A 22,498-nucleotide genomic window follows, 5' to 3' on the forward strand; every position below is an offset into this window, starting at 1 on the left:
TGGGGTGGCATTTGGGAGGTGTAGACATTTTGCCCATTGACAGCTGTAAGGCGGGAAGGGAACAGGATGGAAGATAGAGGAAAAATAGCTCACTGGATTGAGAGGATTTCTGGTTCTGGTCACATCCATCCCAAACTGCAATTTAGTGTTAGTTCAATGTGTTTGTTCACCTCCACCACCTCAAAAAATCCACTCTCGATGTACTTGAACATAATGCTTCGCCAAACCGTAGTCTGCCACAAACATGCTGTCTCCCAAGGAGCAGAGTCCTTTTAGCTCTGCGCGGCCCAACAGGTAAGCCAGCCAGGATTATGATTTAGTGAAGCTGCCTTAGAGTGATACCCTCAGTACTGCTTCCATTGATTAGCAGCGGCTCTCCAGGGTTTCAGGCAGAAGTCTCTCCTAGTCCTACTCTGAAGATGCTGGCAGTGGAACCTGGGACCTTCTGCTTGCCAGGCAGGTGCTCCCTCCACTGAGCCACAGCCTTTTGCCTTCCTTTCACCAACGGGTGTTTCCATATTCACTAATGTTTTAGTTAAATGGCAAGATCATTTTGCACTGAGGGTTCCCTTTCATAAGGGACCATGTACTCACCCACTGCAAGGCCAACTGCTCCACCCAACAAGCCTCCAGTGAACGCGCCGAAACCTGCCATAAGTGCTCCTCGTCCCGAATGTTTGATGGCTGCCTTCATTCCCCGCACTTCAGATAGTCGGCACAGAAGTTGAATCACATCATTCACATGAATCGGCATTGTTTAGACCTTGAACGTCTTTTTTTAAAAAAATGTACAATGGTCACAAGACATGCATGCGCAAGTCAACAACTTGTTTTAAAATTATACAGATGAAAAACACACACATAGTGCGCTGGGCAGCTGCTTTCCACTTTGAGTCAGGCCACTGGTCCATATAACTCAGGGTTGCCTACACTGATTGGCAGTACAGTAACTCTTCTGGATTTCAGGCAGGGAGTTTTCTCATCCACACCTGGAGATGCAGGAGACTGAACCTGGAACCTTCTCCTTGCAAGGCAAATGTTCTACCACTGAGCCGCTTCCCCTCCCAGCTTCCCACAATATCTTAAGCTTGACAAGCCTCATGATTCATCTGTTGGTTTTGAACTGCAATGCTTTGGGCAAACCTTTTTGGGTCTTAGTTGCTGTACTTTTCTCATATGCAGCCAGAGAGCAAGGATCTACTCCCCATTTTTATTGGAATGCAAGAAGATACAGTGGAGCCTCGGATGTTGAACTCGGATGTACTCTATTCCGTTCAACTTACAAAACGTTTGACAAGCAAGGCACAGTGGGCGGGCGGCAATTTCAGTGGAGAAAATTGAGAAATGCGCCTCAGAAGCCAATCGACTTCCACGGTGCGTTCGAAAATGGAAGCAATTACTTCCGGGTTTTCGGCGTTCAGAAACCGAAACATTTGGCTTCCAAGACGCTCGAAAACTGGGGTTCCACCGTACAAGGTTGCAATCAACAATCTTCTTCCACAGCTGCAAATAAGTTTGGTCTTGTTTTATGACCCATATTTTAGGCCTTCTGGCACCCCCATACTTCCATTTAATTTATTGTTATCTTACAATACATTTCTGTGTGCGCTTAATAACCTCATTTATTATTCTTTTTGTTATTATTATTTGAACCTATTAATAGTTGTTGTTGTTTTTACAAAACATAACTCAGAGTCACTTGGATTCATACATTAAAACAAATATGAAACTAAAACAGTAAAAACAAAAGGCAAAAATGCATTCATATTTTTTTTAATGTAAATGTCAAGACCAAGGGGCCACAGACAATTAAAAACAAAGGTGTGGCAGAAAAATAAACGTTTGGTGTGTTTTTTTTAATTCATTGCGGCTGACACCCAAGTGCAAGCACAACTGCAACCTTCATGATTCAGTAATAGAATAAGGTGTAATACAAACCCTATGGGTGGTATTCAGTGTTAGCCCTACTCAGAGTTGACCCACTGAAATGACTGAGCATAAGTTAATCATGCATATTAACTTCAAAGGCTCTGTTCTGAGTAGAATTAGCACTGAATGCCATCCACAGAAACTTGAAAAAGGAATATAATCTGTAAAGTGAAATGTTGCATTGCAACTAAATTAAAAAAACAAACAAACACCCTACTCCTCTCCTCTCTTTTTTTGTATCTCAATGAATAACAAATCCTACCCTGTTTCATTTAACAGAATGCCCAGTAAAGGAAATTCAGGCAGAAAACTAGGGCAGCGGCGCATGCAGCATATAAGGGAGTAAGTCTCATTGAAGTCAGTGGGCCTTACTTCTGAACAAACACGTTAATAAAGGAAACTCAATTAAAAATAGTTTAAGAGATTTTACAATATCACTCACACAACAGCTTCTCTCCTAGAGGAACCTCTTCGGATAGAATAAGAGAGCCAAATGGACCTCTTCAAGAGATAGTTCTTCTGGTTCAGGAAGCAGGCAAATTAATAAATGAAAGTAAGCAACTTTGACTAAAACCTGACTTTCAGTTTAACAAAAAAACCCACTGCTCACAGTTTATTGCTAATCCAATCAAGCCTCAGACACGCCTCCTTTAATCAATTGGCTCCCTCTCTGCTCCTGTGTCTCACACAAACTTGTCAGTTTTAACTTCAAGGATCTCAGTAGCCAAGTCTGGTATCTCTCATCCTGAATGTCCACATAAATGTCACCTTTGCTCCTTTAGCTTCACCACACCCTTGAGTACAAAGGTTCTCCTCTTCTCAAATAATGCCTGGAATTCTCTCCCAGAATACCCAAGCCACCCCCCTCCCGTGCTATCAAATTCTTCTTCAAACCCACCTGGTCCAAGGAACCTTTTGGTTATCCTCCTAATCCTGGAGTCCTGTGTCCTCTTCTGGGCACCACAAGTTAAGAAGGATATTGATAAGCTGGAATGTGTGCTGAGAAGGTGGAGCAAGATGATAAAGGCCTGGAAGCCTGGAACGGTTGAGGGAATTGGGTGAGCTTAGCCTGGAGAGGAAGAGGCTAAGAGGTGATAAGATTGGCATTGTTGACCAGATTCCAGGACGCCGGGCTCAAGGTAAAGAGAGAGAAGTGCAAAATCGCTGTTCCGGAGGTGGAGTTCCTGGGCTACCGTGTCAATGCCTCCGGTCTCCACCCAACGGAATCCAAGATCCGGGCCATCCAGCAGGCACCAATTCCGAAAAACCAAGACAGAGTTGCAGGTGTTCCTGGGGCTGCTGAACTTCTACAATATGTTCTTGCCCCACAAGGCAACTCTAGCTGAGCCCCTCCATTGACTACTCAGCACAAAGACGCCATGGCCCTGGGGTCATCACGAAACAACGGCCTTCAATGCAGTCAAGGCTCTTCTCTCATCGGACAGTGTGCTAGTGCAATACAGTGAAGCCAGGCCGCTGATCCTCGCCTGCGATGCCTCACCTTTTGGAATCAGCGCCATACTGAGTCACCATTTTACGGACGGAAGTGAAGCACCACTTGCCTACTTCTCCCGGATGCTGGCACCAGCCAAGCAGAATTACAGTCAGCTGGACAAGGAGGCACAGGAACTTGTGGCAGGAGTAAAGAGGTTCCACGAGTATCTCTACGGCAGAACCTTCGAACTCGTCACTGACCACAAGCCGCTCCTGGGCCTCCTTGCCGGGGATAGGCCAACTCCACCGGTCCTGTCGCCACGTATGCTGAGATGGGCTGTATTCCTAGCAGCGTACCATTACCAGCTCGTGCATCGCCCTGGAAAGGCACTGGGCCACGCTGATGCCCTCAGTCGCTGCCCCCTTCCAGCATTTGTGGAAGATCCGGCTCCGGCTTCTTCTCTCCTTCTTATTGAGGACCTCCCAGAAGTGCCAGTATCAGACGCCGATGTGGCCTCTGCATCTACCCAGGACCGCACCCTCAGACGTGTGCTCAACTGGGTGTGGAGGGGGTGGCCAGAAGGGCCCTTCGCAGCGGAGTTCCAGCCTTTTGCGTCCTGGCAGCATGAACTCTCGGTTCATCACAGCTGTTTACTGTCGGGAGACCGAGTTGTGGTTCCCCAAAGGCTCCGACAACGCGTCCTCGAGGCCCTGCACATCGGACACCCAGGAATTGTCCGAATGAAGGCGTTGGCTCGGTGCTACATATGGTGGCCTAACATGGACAAGGCCATCACCACTTGGGTCGCCACCTGTCAGCCATGCCAGGAATCGAGACCGGCACCACCAGCAGCGAAAGGACATACCTGGGAGACGCCCAAGACACCCTGGTCAAGGGTGCACATCAACACCCCCCTCACAATCTATGGACTGGGAACTTAGCCAAGCCGCGTCAGAGGTTCAGCCGGACTCTCCAGAGGTTCGGACCTTTGCTGAACCTGACCGGCCGCAGAGTCTACTCGGGGAGGGTCCCACAAAAGTAGCAGAGCCAGGTGACTTGGGCTCACCACCACCTTCGGCCGCACCGTGGTTTCAGCAGGCAGCGGGCAACCCCCTGGACTCGAATACTGGCCCTCGGCGATCCAACCAGGTCACCAAGCGGCCAGCCTATCTAAAGGACTACGTTCCCTAAAAGATTAAGACTGGTAACTGTAACCACTATGCATTGTACCCAAGGGGAACCACTACAAATATTATTGGAACCACCATGCTCTTAACTAATGCCTCAGCCATCTTCAAATATCTAAAGGGATGTCACTTAGAAGAAGATGGAGCAATCTTGTGGGGTGGTTTCTAGCTGGGATAGTTGAATTTGCATTTCCTCCCATCTAACCCTGTGAGTAGACAAGGGTTAAGAGAAGTAGGTGTCTGGACCAGGGGTGAAGGGAGGTGGGGAATGGGCCTTCCATGCAAGCGCTGGCAGGGAGTGGGAGGTGTGGAGGTGGCTGAAGGTATCCATGGAGGGGGGGGAGCTAGTTACATCAAAGCACTTGCTTCCCCTGTTTGCCCAGCATATATCAGAAACTGTGAATGTTGACCAAGCAAATCCCTGGTCTAATGGTCTGTCCAAAATAAAGCATCTATCATAACATTTCCGAGCACAATTTTAAGTATTGGTGCTGACCTTTAAAGCCCTAAACAGCCTCGGCCCAGTACACCTGAAGGAGCGGCACCACCCCCATCATTCTGCCCAGACACTGAGGTCCAGCGCCAAGGGCCTTCTGGTGGTTCCCTCACTGCGAGAAGCAAAGCTACAGGGAACCAGGCAGAGGGCCTTCTCAGTAGTGGCGCCCACCCTGTGGAATGCCCTCCCATCAGATGTTAAACAGATAAACAACTACCTGACATTTAGAAAACATCTGAAGGCAGCCCTGTTTAGGGAAGTTTTTAATGTGTGACATTTTAATGTATTTTAATCTTTGTTGGGGAAACCCAGCCGGATGGGCGTGGTGCAAATAATAAATTATTATTATTATTATTATTATTATCATCATCATCATCATCATAAATATATAGAGTTGGAAGGGGCCTCAATCATCATCTAGTCCAACTCCCTACAAAGCAGAAATCACAGCTAAAGCATCCCTGATAGAGGATCATCCAAGCTCCAGTGAAGGAGAGTCTACCACCTTCCTAGGTAGTCTGCCCTACTGTCGAACAACTCTTACTGTTAGAAAGTTATTCCTAACATTCTGTGGGAATCTCTTTTCTTGTCATTTGAATCCATTGGTTTGGGTCCTAGCCTCCAGAGCAAGAGAAAACAAGCTCGCTCTATCTTCCATATGGCAGTCCTTTAGACAGGGCCGGCTCTAGGGGTAGTCTGGATGGGTGTCAGCCTGGTAGGGGGGCGCTGCACAGCGGAGTCACGTGGAAACCGTGCTGTGGGCTCGGCCCGCCCGCCCACCAGCTGTGGCAAGAAACGGAGCGGGGCGGGGGCGCCGGAGCGATCTCCGCACCACGGCGCCCGACGTGCTTGAGACGGCCCTGCCTTTAGATACTTGAAGATGGCTATCACATCTCCTATCGGTCTCCTCTAAATCCATGCTAAACACCCCCAACTCCCTCAACCATTCCTCATAAGGCTTGGTTGCCAGACCCTTGAGCATCTTGATCGCCGTCCTCTGCACGTGTTCCAGCTAATGCCCGCATGATTTGATTGTCAATGAGAAGGACAACCTGGCATGTGTAACTGAGACCTGGGCAGATGTGCTGAGAAACGCCATGGGCAGATGTGCTGAGAAAGGTGTCTTCCTTGGACGTACCGAAAGGTCTCACCAAGGAGCTCAAAGTGGTGTACATGGTTCTCCCCTTCCTCGTTTAATCCACACAACCCGCCCCCCTACCCCGTGAGGTAAGATTAGGTGAAGAATGGCAGTGACTGGCCAAAGGTCAACTTCATGGCTGAGCGATTTGAACCCTGGTCTCTGCCAGATCCTAGTCCAGCACTCTATTCCACTACAACAGGGGTGGCCAAGTCCAGGGCCGTCTTGAGCAGATCGCGCGCCCTGGTGCTGAGGGGCGGAGATCGCTCTGCCGCCCGCCCCGCCCTCGCAGGGCGCAATTGGTTTCCGCGCGGCGCCCTCCTTACCAGGCCGGCGCCCAGCTTACCAGCCCCCCGCCATGGTGCACTGCGCCACCGGGGGTCTATGTAGAGCCGGCCCTGGCCAAGTCCCAGGAGACTGCGATCTAGTCACAGAGTTAAAGACTGGCAGTGATCTACCCCCATTTGGGGGGTTTTGGTCAAACTTGTTGAGCTTCTCTCTCTTTTTTTTTGATTTAAAAAACAAGTTTATTGATCAGTTTAAAATTTTACATAAAGCATAAATGCACATATGGTAACGGTACAACACAAATACATCAAATCTTATAGATCATAACCATTGCCCATACCTATGCGAATAAAAAAACCCTTCCCCCCCTCCCACCCTCCCTGCTCCCACCCCTCTCCACTCTTCTTTCCAACCATCTTCCCTACCATCTTCTCTCCCTCCCACCTGTTACCCTCGTTCATTTTTTCATATTATACATTATACATACCAATTATATATAACAACTCTAAAGCCTGGAGAGAGAATTCGATAGAAGTCATTAAAAACTGAAAATGTTGAAAGAAAAACAAAGGGTTTGTGTAGTTTTTTTTCCCTTTCTTATACTTTCCTTTCTTATTCTCCTTCCTGCCAATTTCTAATGTATTTTTAAACTTATGCGAACGTACTAAACCCAATATATTTCTCTGTTATACACATCTAATACGTTCATTTTTCTTCATACATCAAAACCTTGCGTATACCTTTTATTTTTCTTTCCCCCCTTCTTTTTTTTAATCAATTATTACCAAATCCAGTGCACCTTTAGTGTATTTTTGAATATATAATTTATATTTTATCCAATTTTCTGAGAAATTTTTTTGCGATTTGCCTTTCAGGTTATTAGTTAATAGGGCCATTTCTGCCAGTTCCTGTAGCTTACTTTGCCAATCCATCAAGGTAGGGGCTTCAGTCTCCTTCCAATTTTTCGCAATCAATAGCCTTGCAGCTGCAGTAGCATATAAAAAAAGTTCTTTCATGGCAGTTGGAATCTCGCTTCCAACCATGCTTAATAGAAACGCTTCCAGCTTCTTTGCAAAGGTTGTTCCTAACATTTTCTTAATTTCCTCATAAATTTGGTTCGAGAATATTTTAATTTTTTGGCAAGTCCACCACATATGGAAAAAATCGCCCTTACTTACCCCACACCTCCAGCAGGCGCTTGATGCGTTTTTATATATTTTTGATAATCTGTAGGGGGTCAAATACCACCGATGCTGGACTTTGTACATATTTTCTCTAATTGTGTAACTCGCCGTGAAATTCATATTGACCTTCCATAATTGTTCCCAATCTACAAGCATGATGGTTCGCCCAATATCTTGTGCCCACTTTATCATATTATTTTTCACGGCTTCCTCCATTACATGGTATTCAAGGAGTAATTTATACATTTTTGATATAATTTTGTTATTGTTATTTATTAAATTAATTTCTAATTTCGATGGATCTTTCTCAAATCCTAATTTCTTATCTTTTATAAACATATCATGAATTTGATGGTACTCCAGCCATGTTGTAAAGTATTTTTTAACTTCTTCGTATTTCTTAATTGTTATTTGTCCATCTTTTTCTATTAATATATTGTTATATGTTGTCCAGCATCTGTTCATATTCCTTTTCTTAACCGTTGTTGCTTCTATTGGGGATATCCATTTTGGAGTTTTTGGTTCCAAATATTTTCTATATTTCCCCCATGTTTTTAATAACGGGTATCTTATGTGATTGTTGAATGCTGTGTGGGCCTTGCATATCTCATAATTCAGATAGGCGTGCCACCCAAATCGGGTGTCATGCCCTTCTAGATCTAAAAGTTCTGAATTGTTCAATGTAAACCATTCTTTTAACCATACAAAGCACGCCGCCTCAAAATATGTTTTTAGATCGGGGAGACCGAACCCCCCTCTTTCTTTATTGTCAATTAATATTTTATGCTTTACCCTGGGCCTTTTCCCTGACCAAATGAATTTTGACAGTTCTTTTTGCCAATTGTCTAAAAATTCTAATTTTCGTATAATTGGGATTGTTTGAAATAAGAAGAGTAATTTTGGTAATATATTTGATTGTTGAAATACGCCCCAGAAAGGATAGATGAAATCTATTCCACAGTTCTAAGTCCTTTTTTATTTCCCCCCAAATTTTTCGATAATTATCTTCAAATAAATTTAGATTTTTTGGAGTAATCCAGATCCCCAGATATTTTATTTTCGAATGTATTTTTAAATTTGTTGCTTTTTCTATGTTCAATTGTTCTGGAATGCAAATTAAAATGCAAATTCCATTAAAATGAAAACAAACTCGAATTTTTCCCTCATCCCTACTCGGGGGTCTTGCAAACAGTTCTTAAAATGCAATCACACCAAAGCTCACGAAGAGCAGATTTATTTGAATTCAGCAGCTAAGGAGGGGTGGAAACAGAGACTCTGTTTTTTCTATGTTCTTGGCACACTGTTTCAAAAAGGCACATTGCAACTCTGAACTTTTCTTCTTTTAATCAAGAGCAGTGGGGAAATGGAAGAAAACAAGCATATAAGGATAAAAATGGGAGACAAAAGGCTCCCCGCACCGATGGATCTAGAGCTGTGTACGCCGATGGATCTAGAGCTGTGTACACACTGTACATTTAAAGGACACCACTTTCTCCCAAAATAATAGTGGGAACTGTAGTTCACTCTTCGCAGAGCTATAATTCCCCAGCAACCTTTTAAAAGCCACAGTACCCAGGATTATTTTGGGGAAAGTCAAATGCTTTAAATGCTTGGTGCCTGCTTAGCCTAGGACCTGCACCACACATCCCCAGTGAGGCTGGTGGGATGTTCATCTGGCACCCACTTCTGAATGCACACACATTGGTTTCGTCAAGGTTTCGTTTTGTCAAACTTGATTTCGGCTTTGAGTTCATTGGCGAGATAGTCCATCACCACCCCAACCAGTTGCTCTTGTATGGCTACATCCTCCATGACCAGGTTCATGAGCTGCGCCACGTTCGGCCACTCCATGTCCCGGTCCCGGATGACGCGTAAGGCTATCTTGTACAGTTGCTGCTGCTTCTCAGGAGGCATTTCCTGAATAATCTGGCGGACGGGCTTAAATTGTCCAGCTGTCATCTGTTTGCCGAGCAAGCCACCAACTGTAGCCCCTAGAAAAGCCGCACAGAGAGAAGTATTGTTTTGTAAGCCATCCTGCTTTGAAAGCTTTGTAGCCCAATCCAGAAAATCTTTTGCAGATTCAAGAGTTCTGGTACATCTGTGCATGAATAATAATAATAATAATAATAATAATAATAATAATAATAATAATACCCCACCCATCTGGCTGGGTTGCCCCAGCTGCACATGCACAGGTACACACAACACACTCCCCTTTGTCTTCTGGTATAGGTGAAGATCAGAGCCCAGAGGATCCTGCCTTGGAATGTTTCATTTCATACAAGGATTCTGTCCTGGTTCCCAGTTGCTGAGGAACAAGGACTTGAAGGAGGAGCCTTCCAATAGGCTTTAATGTTTAGATCACCACAATATACATGCAAATCACTAGCTTAAGGTAATGCAGGGCGCCTTCTGGATGGTGCCTTCTGGATCCAGATGGTGCCTTCTGGATCTAGGTGATCATAAGTGTGCTACACCATCTGAACACCCCTCTCTGGAGAGGCAGGCCCCTCCCAGTGTCCAATGGCACTGGGGTTGGGGGTGCAACAGGCATTGTGGAAGTGTCAAAGAGAGGACCTGACAGCTGTAGAGAGGCAAGTGGTGACAGAGGAGGTGGGGCAAGAGATCAGGTTGAAGGAGCACCTCTCCCCTCCCCAGGATCCTCACTCCCAGGCTGCCCCAATTCCAGCAGGGACCTACACATCCCACTGGAGCCCTCCCCCAGGTCACAGAAACATAGAATTGAAGAGTTGGAAGGGACCCAGGGGTCATCTACTCCAACCCCCTGCAATTCAGGAATAACAGCTCTCTGGTCCTCTGCAAACTATCCATTTGCAAAGTCCGTTCCTTGAAAGTGAAGGAGACATTAGCATATTTAACACTGATCTCCTTGAGGTACCCCAAACTGGATTCTCTCCTACTGACTCTTAAGAGTTAACCCCTCATTTCAAAAAAAGAAATTAGCAAGATTTATATATACCGCTTAATTAGAAGAAGAAAAGAATCTCTAAGTGGTCTACATGACTAGGACTCTACTGTAGCAATGGCTAACAGAAGGGGATGAGTGGAGGCTGGCCCGTTAGGGAGAATGGGGCACTGCCCCACCAGCACCTTTCTTTCAACCAGTCCTGGAATGGCTCTACATTTCATTGTCTGTGACTCCACCGGCTGTTGATTGCCTTGCATTCTGCTCTAGATGTTGCACATGGGACGTCTCTGCACATGGAACGCCTGGCAAGTGCTCAACCACTGAGCTACAGCTTTCGCTCTGTAGAACCTCAGAAGGAGAGACATTGCACCAAAGGTTCCTTGGCCCTAGCGTAGCATATTGTCCAAACCCAGAATCATGGTGGCACACTCTCCTTCCGAACCATGGGGAGCTACAGATTGTAGTTAAGGAAGAGAGAGATGAACCATGATCCTGGGTTTGGACAACACACTGAGCAGGGCTTAGCTGCCAAGCTAAAAGGACCAGGGAGAAACCAAGCAGCACTCTCAGTAGGTCATCATATGGGCTCACTGTGATGTGTGAACCAGGTCTTTGACTGCCATTAATCCTGGGTGATGGTCCATGAAAGGAGTCAAGACATTTCTCCTCTGGCTGTGAAATGGGAGGTGCCACCACTGGCTTTGGGAGAGGATGCAGCTTAAGGAGAGCCCTGGAGTTGGTAGCCAACACTGTCTCCTGTGGAAGTGAGTTCCATAGTTAAATCATGCACTTAATGAAGAAATGCTTTCTTTTGGTAAGGAGGTACTGGACAGGAACACAGGAAACTGCCATGGGTCCATCTTGCTCAGTATCATCTTCTACACTGGCAGCAGCTCTCCAGGGCTTCAGACAGCCCTAACTGGAGTTTCCAGGGATTGAACCAAGAACCTTCTGCCTGCAAGGCAGATGTTCTACCACTGAGCCATGGCCCGTCCCCAGCGCTAAGCATAAAATGTATGCCTCCATACCCATTCACTACCGCTTTAATTAAATTTTGCGCTGAGGTTGCAATGCGGTTCATAAGGATGCACATACTTACCTACTGCAATACCAACTGGTCCGCCCATCATGCCCCCAAAAAGGGCCCCCAAACCTGCTGTAAGGGAAACTCGTTTGGGTTGCTTGTTGACAACCTTCATTCCCCACACTTCAGACAGTCGGCTCAGAAGCTGCATCATCTCCTGCTCGGTAAGCGAAGACATGTCTGGCTTATACCTTGAAAGCAGAAAGGAAGATCCCCTTTAATGAGCATGCCCACAAGATGCTGCCATATACTGAGTCAGGCCATTTGGCCCATCTAGGCATGACTGGAAATAGTACCAGTATATGGCAGAATAGGGCTCCTAATGGAAGCAACTCTGCAGTTTCAGGCAGGGGGCCTCTCCCAGCCCTGCTTGGAGATGCTGGGAGCTGGATCTGGATGTTCTGCATGCAAAGCAAGCCCTCTAAAATGAGAGCCTTTTTCTTCTAGACACCCCACAGTATCTGCTGCTGAACAAGTCTCATGGCTCTTCCCTTGGTTTTGAACCGCATTGCTTGGGATAAATATAGCTGGTCATATTTGCCATGCTTTTCTCTCTCACAACCACAGACCTAGAAATCTGCTTCTTGCATTGTACTCAACTAAATCCTACTTGGAGAAGGCCCACTGAAATTCATGAATGAAGTGAGGCATGTCTATTAACTTCAATGATTCTCCTCTGAGCAGGACAAGCACTGAATACCACCCCTTGTTTTGACTTGCATACAAAACCCAACATTGCAGACAATAACCCATTTATACTGGTGCCAAAAAAGGTGTGTATTGCCTTATGGTCCTCATATTTTCGAGGCTTCTCACACCCCATGCCTCCATTCAATTTACAATCTTACAACACACTGCAATTGAGCTCATGGGGGCTTACGCCCAACTGCAGGCAAGACTGCAACCTTTGCAATTTAGTAAGAGAATTAGTTGTCAGGGTATGGGCGTGTCTTTATTTGCTATAATCAAGAACACTAAAAAAGAAATATAATATGAAAGTGTTGGTGCTGACCTTTAAAGCCCTAAACGGCCTCGGTCCAGTATACCTGAAGGAGTGTCTCCACCCCCATCGTTCTGCCCGGACACTGAGGTCCAGGGCCGAGGGCCTTCTGACGGTTCCCTCACTACGAGAAGCCAAGTTACAGGGAACCAGGCAGAGGGCCTTCTCGGTAGTGGCACCCGCCCTGTTGAACGCCCTCCCATCAGATGTTAAAGAGAACAACAATTACCAGACCTTTAGAAGGCACCTCAAGGCAGCCCTGTTTAGGGAAGCTGTTAATGTTTGATGGATTTCTGTATTTTAATATTTTGTTGGAAGCTGCCCAGAGTGGCTGGGGGAACCCGGCCAGATGGGTGGTGTATAAATAATAAATTATTATTATTATTATAAACTAAGCCAAGCAAATCTCTCTTCCCTCTTTGTGTCTCAATAAATAACAAATCCTATCTTGTTTCCTTTAACAGAAAGCCCAATAAAGAGGTTAATGTCAATAGCTAAGATAGCAGCACATTTACAGGGATGAAACCCTCAATGAAGTCAGAGGGCCTCACTTTCAAGTAAATGTGTTTAGGAAACATCAAAGTAATATTAATAGCTTAAGAGGGTTACAATATCACTTACCCAATTGCCTGACTCCTAAAGAAAACTTCTTTGGCTACAATGTTTCTACAAACTGGACCACTTCAGAGGAGATGGTTCTTCTAATTCAGGATGCAAAGGAGGAAATGAACCTGAGCAGCTTTGTAGAACACCCCCCCCCCTTTTCAGTTTTTTCAAAAACAGGTGCTCCTCTTTGCTGACCTAATCAAGGTTAGGCCTGAGCAGCTTTGTAGAAAACCCCGCCTCCTTAAATTAAACCCTGCATTGGCTTCTTGGCTGTTCCTGTATCCAGCACAAAGTCTTCAGCCTTACCTTGGAGCCACTCAGTCCTCAGCCATGCTGCTATTAGCTCCCCCACTTCCAATATCTTCATTGGTCTCTAGAGTCTTACATTTGCTCCTTAGACTTCACCAGGCTCCTCAGCCCAGAGGTTTCTTCCGTCCTCAAGCAATCCCACCAGCCCTCTTTTGCTGATTTGGAATTATCTTGCAGAAGACCTTGATGGTGCCACCCATTTCCCACTTGCCTAATCAAATACTTCCTCAGACTGACCTGACCTATGGAGCCTTTTGCTTAACTGCCCAATGTCCATCCTTCTGGTGTGATTAATCATACCCATTATTTTGTTTTGTTTTGTGTTTAATCGAAACTGTAACACAGGAATGATCTCCCCGCTCTCCATATGCAATTCAAAATAAAAACAATAAACAAAACAATTTATACAGCGTATTCTGTTTTTTCTGCATATATAGATAAGAAGGGGGAAAGAAACAAAGTTTGTATAACTCATAAGAACAAAGTTTTAATAATAAAACATCAATTTATTACTAAGTTTGACAGGATCTGCTTTCCTCTCATTATTTCCATCTATGTGGACAGGATGGTCGCTGGTACAGCTGGGGATAAGTAATAAAAAGAGAACAGGAAAATCTAGTGACGTGTAAGTAGGTGTAATAAAGTTCTGATCTTTCTCAATGACTACTCTGATGCTTCCCCCCTTTGTAATATATTCCAAATTCTTTCAGAACTTTTTTTTTGTATGGGGGCGGGGAGCCCCTGCTTTGCTAGTGCACTGAGCACATGCTTGATCTGTCTGTTGGGTAATCCAGCACCACTTATTCCAGCCAGACCACCGGTCCATCTAGCTCAGTATTGCCTAAATTAGGTGGTTTTCTCTCCCCCCCTCTCCCCAGTCCATTACAAACTAAGTGGGATGTCTCAGCCTTGTGATTTTGCATCAGCCACTCAGGTAATTGCAGGCCCAGGTTATCAGTGGTCAAAACATTTCATCTTATGAATAGGCTGGTGAAATAGGGTGTTTCGAAAGAAGGACCTGCTATATGTGTTAGAATTAGAAAGGCTTACAGTGTAATCGTAAAGCATGTTTGCTCAGAAGTAGGGATGGGTGAATATGTCAGCTTTTCTCTGTTTCTTGCTTTTACCACCTTGAATTCAGTTGAATTCACATTTCCACATCAGTTTGCAAGAATAACCCCCCCCCCAAAAAACCCCTCATCAGCAACTGAGTGTGTTTCTCCAAAACATACGTTTTTTAGCATGCAATTTTGCCTAGCACAACATATATCAGGGTGTTATTTCCACTAATTGTTAAAACACACTTTACCCCCAGTGTAAGCATGTTTGTACACATTACTTGGGTAGAGAACTGCACTGGAAAATTCAGAGAAGTGTGAATGTCAAATGATGGCGGCATTTCTTGTTCTGGGAAAAGTGTGAATGAAGCAACTTCACCTTTCAAAGCAAACTGAATTGAATTTCTTCCCCCCACTCTCTACTCAGAAATTCCAGTGTTTTCAGTGGGACTTACTACCAGGTAAATGAACCCAGAATTCCAGCTGTACTTAAAGGAGCCGCTGCAACCACCAGCAGCTTGATGCTGACTGCATGTTGGTGGAGCCATTATCCAGAAGTGTGATGTTAAAAACAATTGACTCAACGTGTTGCTTTGATCCTCTGCCAAATATGGCCACCACAAATAGACAAGGAAAGGACCTAAATCCAGTCTAATCCTATGCACTGGATGTGTGCTTGTTGACTCAACGATGGAAGGATGACTGCCACTCCCTGGCTGTCCTGCCATGCCCCATACCCCAACTGTCCATTAGCTGGGGATAAAGTACAGTGGTACCTCGCAAGATGAATGCCCTGCAAGATGAATTTTTCGCAAGACGAATGTGTCTTGCGATCTGATGGTGACTCGCAAGACGAATTCGTTTTGCGAAAAATTCGTCTTGCGGATCACGGTTTCCCATAGGAATGCATTGAAATTTAATTAATGCGTTCCTATGGGCAAAAAAAGAAATTTCAATGCATTCCTATGGGAAACCGCGATTCGCAAGACGAATTTTTCACAAAACGAATTGACTCGCGGAACGAATTAAATTTGTCTTGCGAGGCACCACTGTAATGCCATTGCAAACCCAGTCTGCTCAGAACTCAATCCGAGCACCTGGCTCCAGGTTTAGGAGGGCCTTTGGAAAAGGCACCCTCCATGATGACAAGATTCCCTGTCTGAAACCCCAGAGAGCTGTAAACAATACTGAGCTAGATGAACTAACAGTCTGACTCAGTGTAAAGCAGCTTTCTATGTTCCTATGCAATTAGAATTGAAAGTGAGGCTGTGCACACTCTACCCAAATTTTGAGCCAGGACAGACTCAAACAGACCTGTATCACACATGGCTTTTAATTGGGGTTTTTTCCCCCTCCAAAGGCAGGCGAATCAGCTGTCATGCAAACACACGCTATATAATAGTTTTTTTAAAAAAAACCTGAACTACCTCTGAGTTTCAGTGTGATAATTTATTTATTTCCAACACACACACAAAACTACAGATAATGATACATTATTGGCTCTGTAGCTTGCGGCTTCAAAGAAGGCACCTTGAGGCTTCAAAGCTTTATTTTTCTCCAACAGCAAAAGGAAACATGATTAATTTTTAAAGTAGCAAAAGTCCCTAATGGCACAGTTCTAGGATTCCTGGGTGACTGCACCAGGGGCCATGCAGTATTTCAGACCTTCACCTTGGATAAAGTTGATAGAGAGGAGGAGAGGGCTGTCAATGGCTACTACTAGCCACAATTCCAGTTGCTGGAAACCACAGGAGGGGAGAGAAGGCTCTTGTGGTCAGGTCCTGCTTGTGGGTTTTCCTCCTGAGGCATCTGCATCTGGTTGGGAGGAGGGGAATAGGCCTTCCATGCAAGTGATGGCAGGGAGTGGGAGGTATGGAGGTGGCTGAAGGTATCCATGGGGGGGGGGGAGAGAGCTAGTTACATCAAAGCACTTGCTTCCCCTGTTTGCCCACCATATATCAGAAACTGTGAATGTTGACCAAGCAAATCGCTGGTGTAATGGTCTGTCCAGAATAAAGCATCTATCATGATGTTTCCGAGCACAATTCAAAGTGTTGGTGCTGACCTTTAAAGCCCTAAATGGCCTCGGCCCAGTATACCTGAAGGAGCGTCGCCACCCCCATCGTTCTGCCCGGACACTGAGGTCCAGTACCGAGGGCCTTCTGGCGGTTCCCTCACTGCGAGAAGCAAAGCTACAGGGAACCAGGCAGAGGGCCTTCTCAGTAGTGGCGCCAACCCTGTGGAATGCCCTCCCATCAGATGTCAAAGAGATAAACAACTACCTGACATTTAGAAAACATCTGAAGGCAGTCCTGTTTAGGGAAGTTTTTAATGTGTGACATTTTAATGTATTTTAATCTTTGTTGGAAGCCGCCCAGAGTGGCTGGGGAAACCCAGCTAGATGGGCGTGGTACAAATAAATTATTATTATCATCATCATCATCATAAAAATAGAGAGTTGGAAGGGGCCTCAATCATCATCTAGTCCAACTCCCTACAAAGCAGAAATCACAGCTAAAGCATCCCTGGTAGAGGATCATCCAAGCTCCAGTGAAGGAGAATCTACCACCTTCCTAGGTAGTCTGTCCTACTGTCAAACAACTCTTACTGTTAGAAAGTTATTCCTAACATTCCGTGGGAATCTCTTTTCTTGTCATTTGAATCCATTGGTTTGGGTCGAAGCCTCCAGAGCAAGAGAAAACAAGCTCGCTCTATCTTCCATATGGCAGTCCTTTAGACAGGGCCGGCTCTAAGGGTAGTCTGGGTGGCGTGGGGCGCCAGGGCCGTGTGGAAACCATGCTGCGTGCTGTGCCCGCCCATCCACCAGCTGCGGCAAGGAACGGAGCGGGGCGGGGGCACCAGAGCGATCTCTGCGCCACGGAGCCAGGGCACCCGACGTGCTTGAGACGGCCCTGCCTTTAGATATTTGAAGATGGCTATAGATATTTGAAGATCTCCTATCGGTCTCCTCTAAATCCATGCTAAACACCCCCAACTCCCTCAACCATTCCTCATAAGGCTTGGTTGCCAGACCCTAGAGCATCTTGATCGCCGTCCTCTGCACGTGTTCCAGCTAATGCCCGCATGATTTGATTGTCAATGAGGAGGACAACCTGGCATGTGTAACTGAGACCTGGGCAGGTGTGCTGAGAAACGCCATGCCAAAGCTCTGGAGTTGATGCAAGGTGTCTTCCTTGGACGTACCGAAAGGTCTCACCAAGGAGCTCAAAGTGGTGTACATGGTTCTCCCCTTCCTCGTTTAATCCACACAACCCGCCCCCCTACCCCGTGAGGTGAGATTAGGTGAAGAATGGCAGTGACTGGCCAAAGGTCAACTTCATGGCTGAGCGATTTGAACCCTGGTCTCTGCCAGATCCTAGCCCAGCACTCTATTCCACTACAACAGGGGTGGCCAAGTCCCAGGAGACTGCGATCTAGTCACAGAGTTAACGACTGGCAGTTATCTACCCCCATTTTGGGGGTTCAGGTCAAAGTTTTTGAGCTTTTTTTTAGGAAGGAAAGCCCTGTTATGGGGGGTTCAGGTCAAACTTGTTGAGCTCCTTTTAGGGAGGAGGGAAGGCCCGTTTGGGGGGGGGGCAAAATGTTGAGCTTTTTTAGGGGAGCCAAAGTTGTTCAGCTTCTTTGGGGAGAGCCACTGATCTACCTGTTGGATGTGTCTGCACTACATCACTCTGGCATACATGCAATGCCTGCACTAAATCCTGGAAGGCTCTGCTTTCCCTTCAGCCCATATTGGACTTCAGTCATACCACCTTATACATAAGTTAATGGAAAAGGGGCACTCTCTTATCTCTCTGCTTTAACATTTTCATAAGTCTTGCCTTTGCTCCTCTAGCTTCACCCCACTCCTCAGTTCAATTGTTTCATCTCTCCTCAACCACTTCCTAGAAGTCTCTCCTTGAAATCTCCCACCTACTGCTTTATCAAATTCTTCCTCAAAGCCACCTTGGTCCATGAAGCATTTGGCTTCACCTCCAAATCCTCATCCCGATGTTGTGAGTTTTGTGGCTGAGTGCGAAAATCAGACCCTGGTTTCTCCCAAGTCCTAGCCCTGCACTCTGTCCACTACATCTCTCTGACATATGTGTGATGCCAAAGGGAGCTTTGCTCCCGTGCAAACAACAGTTTCACAGGAGCCATGATGACCACAGCAGGGAAGAAAAGGGTTAATACCCCTCCTCTGCACCAGCAGCAGCAATTGTTGGCTTCGTACCCCCACCCCCCAACCCAGTGACTGCAATTTGCATGCAACATGCAGATTTAAAAATAATAACAATGATGCTGACACTTTTATCACCATGTCTACTTTGGTTCAGAGACAAATGACCATAGCTCATCTCCCTAAGGGTTCTCTGCTCTGGTTGAAAGCAGCTTTCAGAAGTGTTTTGTAGCCTAAATAACCGGACCCTTGTACCTGGAGATGAGAGCAATCAAACACTGGAGCTACAGGCACTCCCCCAGCCTACAGCCAGACCCATATTTACATCACAGGAGGCTATCCAATGTGCCTTGCCTGCATTTGCAAGCATTTTAGTGTGGATTTCCTCTAATAAATATTTTGCTATGCAATTTTGACTAAAATATGCATTTTTGCATACATTGGCTGGCTGGCTAGAGAACTTCATCACAAAATTTTGAGAAGCTCACATATTAGTTCTGGAATGCAAATTAAAATGCAAATTCCATTAAAATGAAAACAAACTCGAATTTTTCCCTCATCCCTACTCGGGGGTCTTGCAAACAGTTCTTAAAATGCAATCACACCAAAGCTCACGAAGAGCAGATTTATTTGAATTCAGCAGCTAAGGAGGGGTGGAAACAGAGACTCTGTTTTTTCTATGTTCTTGGCACACTGTTTCAAAAAGGCACATTGCAACTCTGAACTTTTCTTCTTTTAATCAAGAGTAGTGGGGAAATGGAAGAAAACAAGCATATAAGGATAAAAATGGGAGACAAAAGGCTCCCCGCACCGATGGATCTAGAGCTGTGTACGCTGATGGATCTAGAGCTGTGTACACACTGTACATTTAAAGGACACCACTTTCTCCCAAAATAATAGTGGGAACTGTAGTTCACTCTTCGCAGAGCTATAATTCCCCAGCAACCTTTTAAAAGCCACAGTACCCAGGATTATTTTGGGGAAAGTCAAATGCTTTAAATGCTTGGTGCCTGCTTAGTCTAGGACCTGCACCACACATCCCCAGTGAGGCTGGTGGGATGTTCATCTGGCACCCGCTTCTGAATGCACACACATTGGTTTCATCAAGGTTTCGTTTTGTCAAACTTGATTTCGGCTTTGAGTTCATTGGCGAGATAGTCCATCACCACCCCAACCAGTTGCTCTTGTATGGCTACATCCTCCATGACCAGGTTCATGAGCTGCGCCACGTTCGGCCACTCCATGTCCCGGTCCCGGATGACGCGTAAGGCTATCTTGTACAGTTGCTGCTGCTTCTCAGGAGGCATTTCCTGAATAATCTGGCGGACGGGCTTAAATTGTCCAGCTGTCATCTGTTTGCTGAGCAAGCCACCAACTGTAGCCCCTAGAAAAGCCGCACAGAGAGAAGTATTGTTTTGTAAGCCATCCTGCTTTGAAAGCTTTGTAGCCCAATCCAGAAAATCTTTTGCAGATTCAAGAGTTCTGGTACATCTGTGCATGAATAATAATAATAATAATAATAATAATAATAATAATAATAATAATAATACCCCGCCCATCTGGCTGGGTTGCCCCAGCTGCACATGCACAGGTACACACAACACACACCCCTTTGTCTTCTGGTATAGGTGAAGATCAGAGCCCAGAGGATCCTGCCTTGGAATGTTTCATTTCATACAAGGATTCTGTCCTGGTTCCCAGTTGCTGAGGAACAAGGACTTGAAGGAGGAGCCTTCCAATAGGCTTTAATGTTTAGATCACCACAATATACATGCAAATCGCTAGCTTAAGGTAATGCAGGGCAATACACATAATTAATTCTGCATGCAGCTACAACAAGGGCAGGTGATCTGCCTCACAAAGCTTTGAATGTTGCTCTGATACTGACACACGCCCTTGCTATCCTGTATTTGGAATGAGGCAGGCTCAGCTTAGAGTAGCAAGTGTTTCTGCAATCTCTCACTACACCCATTAGGTGGATTAATCTATTCCAGGCATAGGCAAACTCTGGCCCTCCAGGTGTTTGGGACTACAATTCCCATCATCCCTGACCACTGGTCCTGTTAGCTAGGGATGATGGGAATTGTAGTCCCAAACATCTGGAGGGCCGGAGTTCGCCTGTGCCTGACCTATTCTTTCCTCTTTTGGTGAGATGGAGATGGAGAAGGAGATGGAGATGGAGCCTTCTGGATCTAGGTGATCATAAGTGGGCTACACCATCTGAACACCCCTCTCTGGAGAGGCAGGCCCCTCCCAGTGTCCAATGTTAAGGAAGAGAGAGATGAACCATGATCCTGGGTTCGGACAACACACTGAGCAGGGCTTAGCTGCCAAGCTAAAAGGACCAGGGAGAAACCAAGCAGCACTCTCAGTAGGTCATCGTTTGGGCTCACTGTGATGTGTGAACCAGGTCTTTGACTGCCATTAATCCTGGGTGATTGTCCATGAAAGGAGTCAAGACTCCTTCCTGGACAGGAACACAGGAAACTGCCATGGGTCCATCTTGCTCAGTATCATCTTCTACACTGATTGGCAGCAGCTCTCCAGGGCTTCGGACAGCCCTAACTGCAGTTTCCAGGGATTGAATCAAGAACCTTCTGCCTGCAAGGCAGATGTTCTACCACTGAGCCATGGCCCTTCCCCAGCGCTAAGCATAAAATGTATGCCTCCATACCCATTCACTACCGCTTTAATTAAATAGACAAGACAATTGTGCGCTGAGGTTTCCGGTTCATAAGGAAGCACATACTTACCTACTGCAATGCCAACTGGTCCGCCCCCTAAAAGGCCCCCGAAAAAGGCCCCCAAACCTGCCATAAGGGAAACTCGTTTGGGTTGCTTGGTGGCAACCTTCATTCCCCACACTTCAGATAGTCGGCTCAGAAGCTGCATCATCTCCTGCTCGGTAAGCGAAGACATGTCTGGCTTATACCTTGAAAGCAGAAAGGAAGATCCCCTTTAATGAGCATGCCCACAAGATGCTGCCATATACTGAGTCAGGCCATTTGGCCCATCTAGGCATGACTGGAAATAGTACCAGTATATGGCAGAATAGGGCTCCTAATGGAAGCAACTCTGCAGTTTCAGGCAGGGGGCCTCTCCCAGCCCTGCTTGGAGATGCTGGGAGCTGAATCTGGGACGTTCTGCATGCAAAGCAAGCCCTCTAAAATGAGAGCCTTTTTCTTCTAGAGGGCCTCACTTCCAAGTAAATGTGTTTAGGAAACATCAAAGCTTAAGAGGGTTACAATATCACTTACCCAATTGCCTGACTCCTAAAGAAAACTTCTTTGGCTACAATGTTTCCACAAACTGGACCACTTCAGAGGAGATGGTTCTTCTAATTCAGGATGCAAAGGAGGAAATGAACCTGAGCAGCTTTGTAGAACACCCCCCCCTTTTCAGTTTTTTCAAAAACAGGTGCTCCTCTTTGCTGACCTAATCAAGGTTAGGCCTGAGCAGCTTTGTAGAAAACCCCGCCTCCTTAAATTAAACCCTGCATTGGCTTCTTGGCTGTTCCTGTATCCAGCACAAAGTCTTCAGCCTTACCTTGGAGCCACTCAGTCCTCAGCCATGCTGCTATTAGCTCCCCCACTTCCAATATCTTCATTGGTCTCTAGAGTCTTACATTTGCTCCTTAGACTTCACCAGGCTCCTCAGCCCAGAGGTTTCTTCCAT

The 22,498-nt window shown here is 45.9% G+C and overlaps 3 protein-coding genes across 4 annotated transcripts in view; all 3 read right to left on the bottom strand.

Annotated features, from left to right (window-relative positions):
• The window catches only part of LOC118087956 (protein C19orf12 homolog), a 4,674-nt gene extending 2,006 nt beyond the window's left edge, over positions 1-2,668 (bottom strand). The window contains exons 1-2 of one of the 2 annotated variants that reach the window (XM_035121049.2): positions 2,372-2,668; positions 595-772 (exon numbers count right to left, since the gene is read on the bottom strand). In XM_035121049.2, coding sequence (XP_034976940.1) covers positions 595-754 — 160 coding nt within the window. In that variant the 5' untranslated portion in view covers positions 755-772; positions 2,372-2,668. The remainder of the gene's footprint in view (positions 1-594; positions 773-2,371) is intronic. The other variant, XM_035121050.2, reaches the window with a different exon arrangement.
• A 6,699-nt stretch (positions 2,669-9,367) lies between these two features.
• On the bottom strand, positions 9,368-11,848 carry LOC118086800 (protein C19orf12 homolog). Its single transcript, XM_035118793.2, has 2 exons — positions 11,686-11,848; positions 9,368-9,648 (listed from the first exon to the last, which is right to left on the bottom strand). Exons 1-2 carry the CDS (start codon positions 11,846-11,848, stop codon positions 9,368-9,370), a joined length of 444 nt encoding a protein of 147 aa, XP_034974684.2.
• Positions 11,849-19,926: 8,078 nt separating this feature from the next.
• LOC132592364 (protein C19orf12 homolog) lies at positions 19,927-22,498 on the bottom strand. Its single transcript, XM_060276465.1, has 3 exons — positions 22,449-22,498; positions 21,577-21,755; positions 19,927-20,207 (listed from the first exon to the last, which is right to left on the bottom strand). The coding sequence occupies exons 1-3, from the start codon at positions 22,496-22,498 to the stop codon at positions 19,927-19,929; spliced, it is 510 nt and encodes a 169-aa protein (XP_060132448.1).

Source organism: Zootoca vivipara, chromosome 6 (genome assembly GCF_963506605.1).
Source record: "Zootoca vivipara chromosome 6, rZooViv1.1, whole genome shotgun sequence".
Classification (NCBI taxonomy): Eukaryota; Metazoa; Chordata; class Lepidosauria; order Squamata; family Lacertidae; genus Zootoca; species Zootoca vivipara.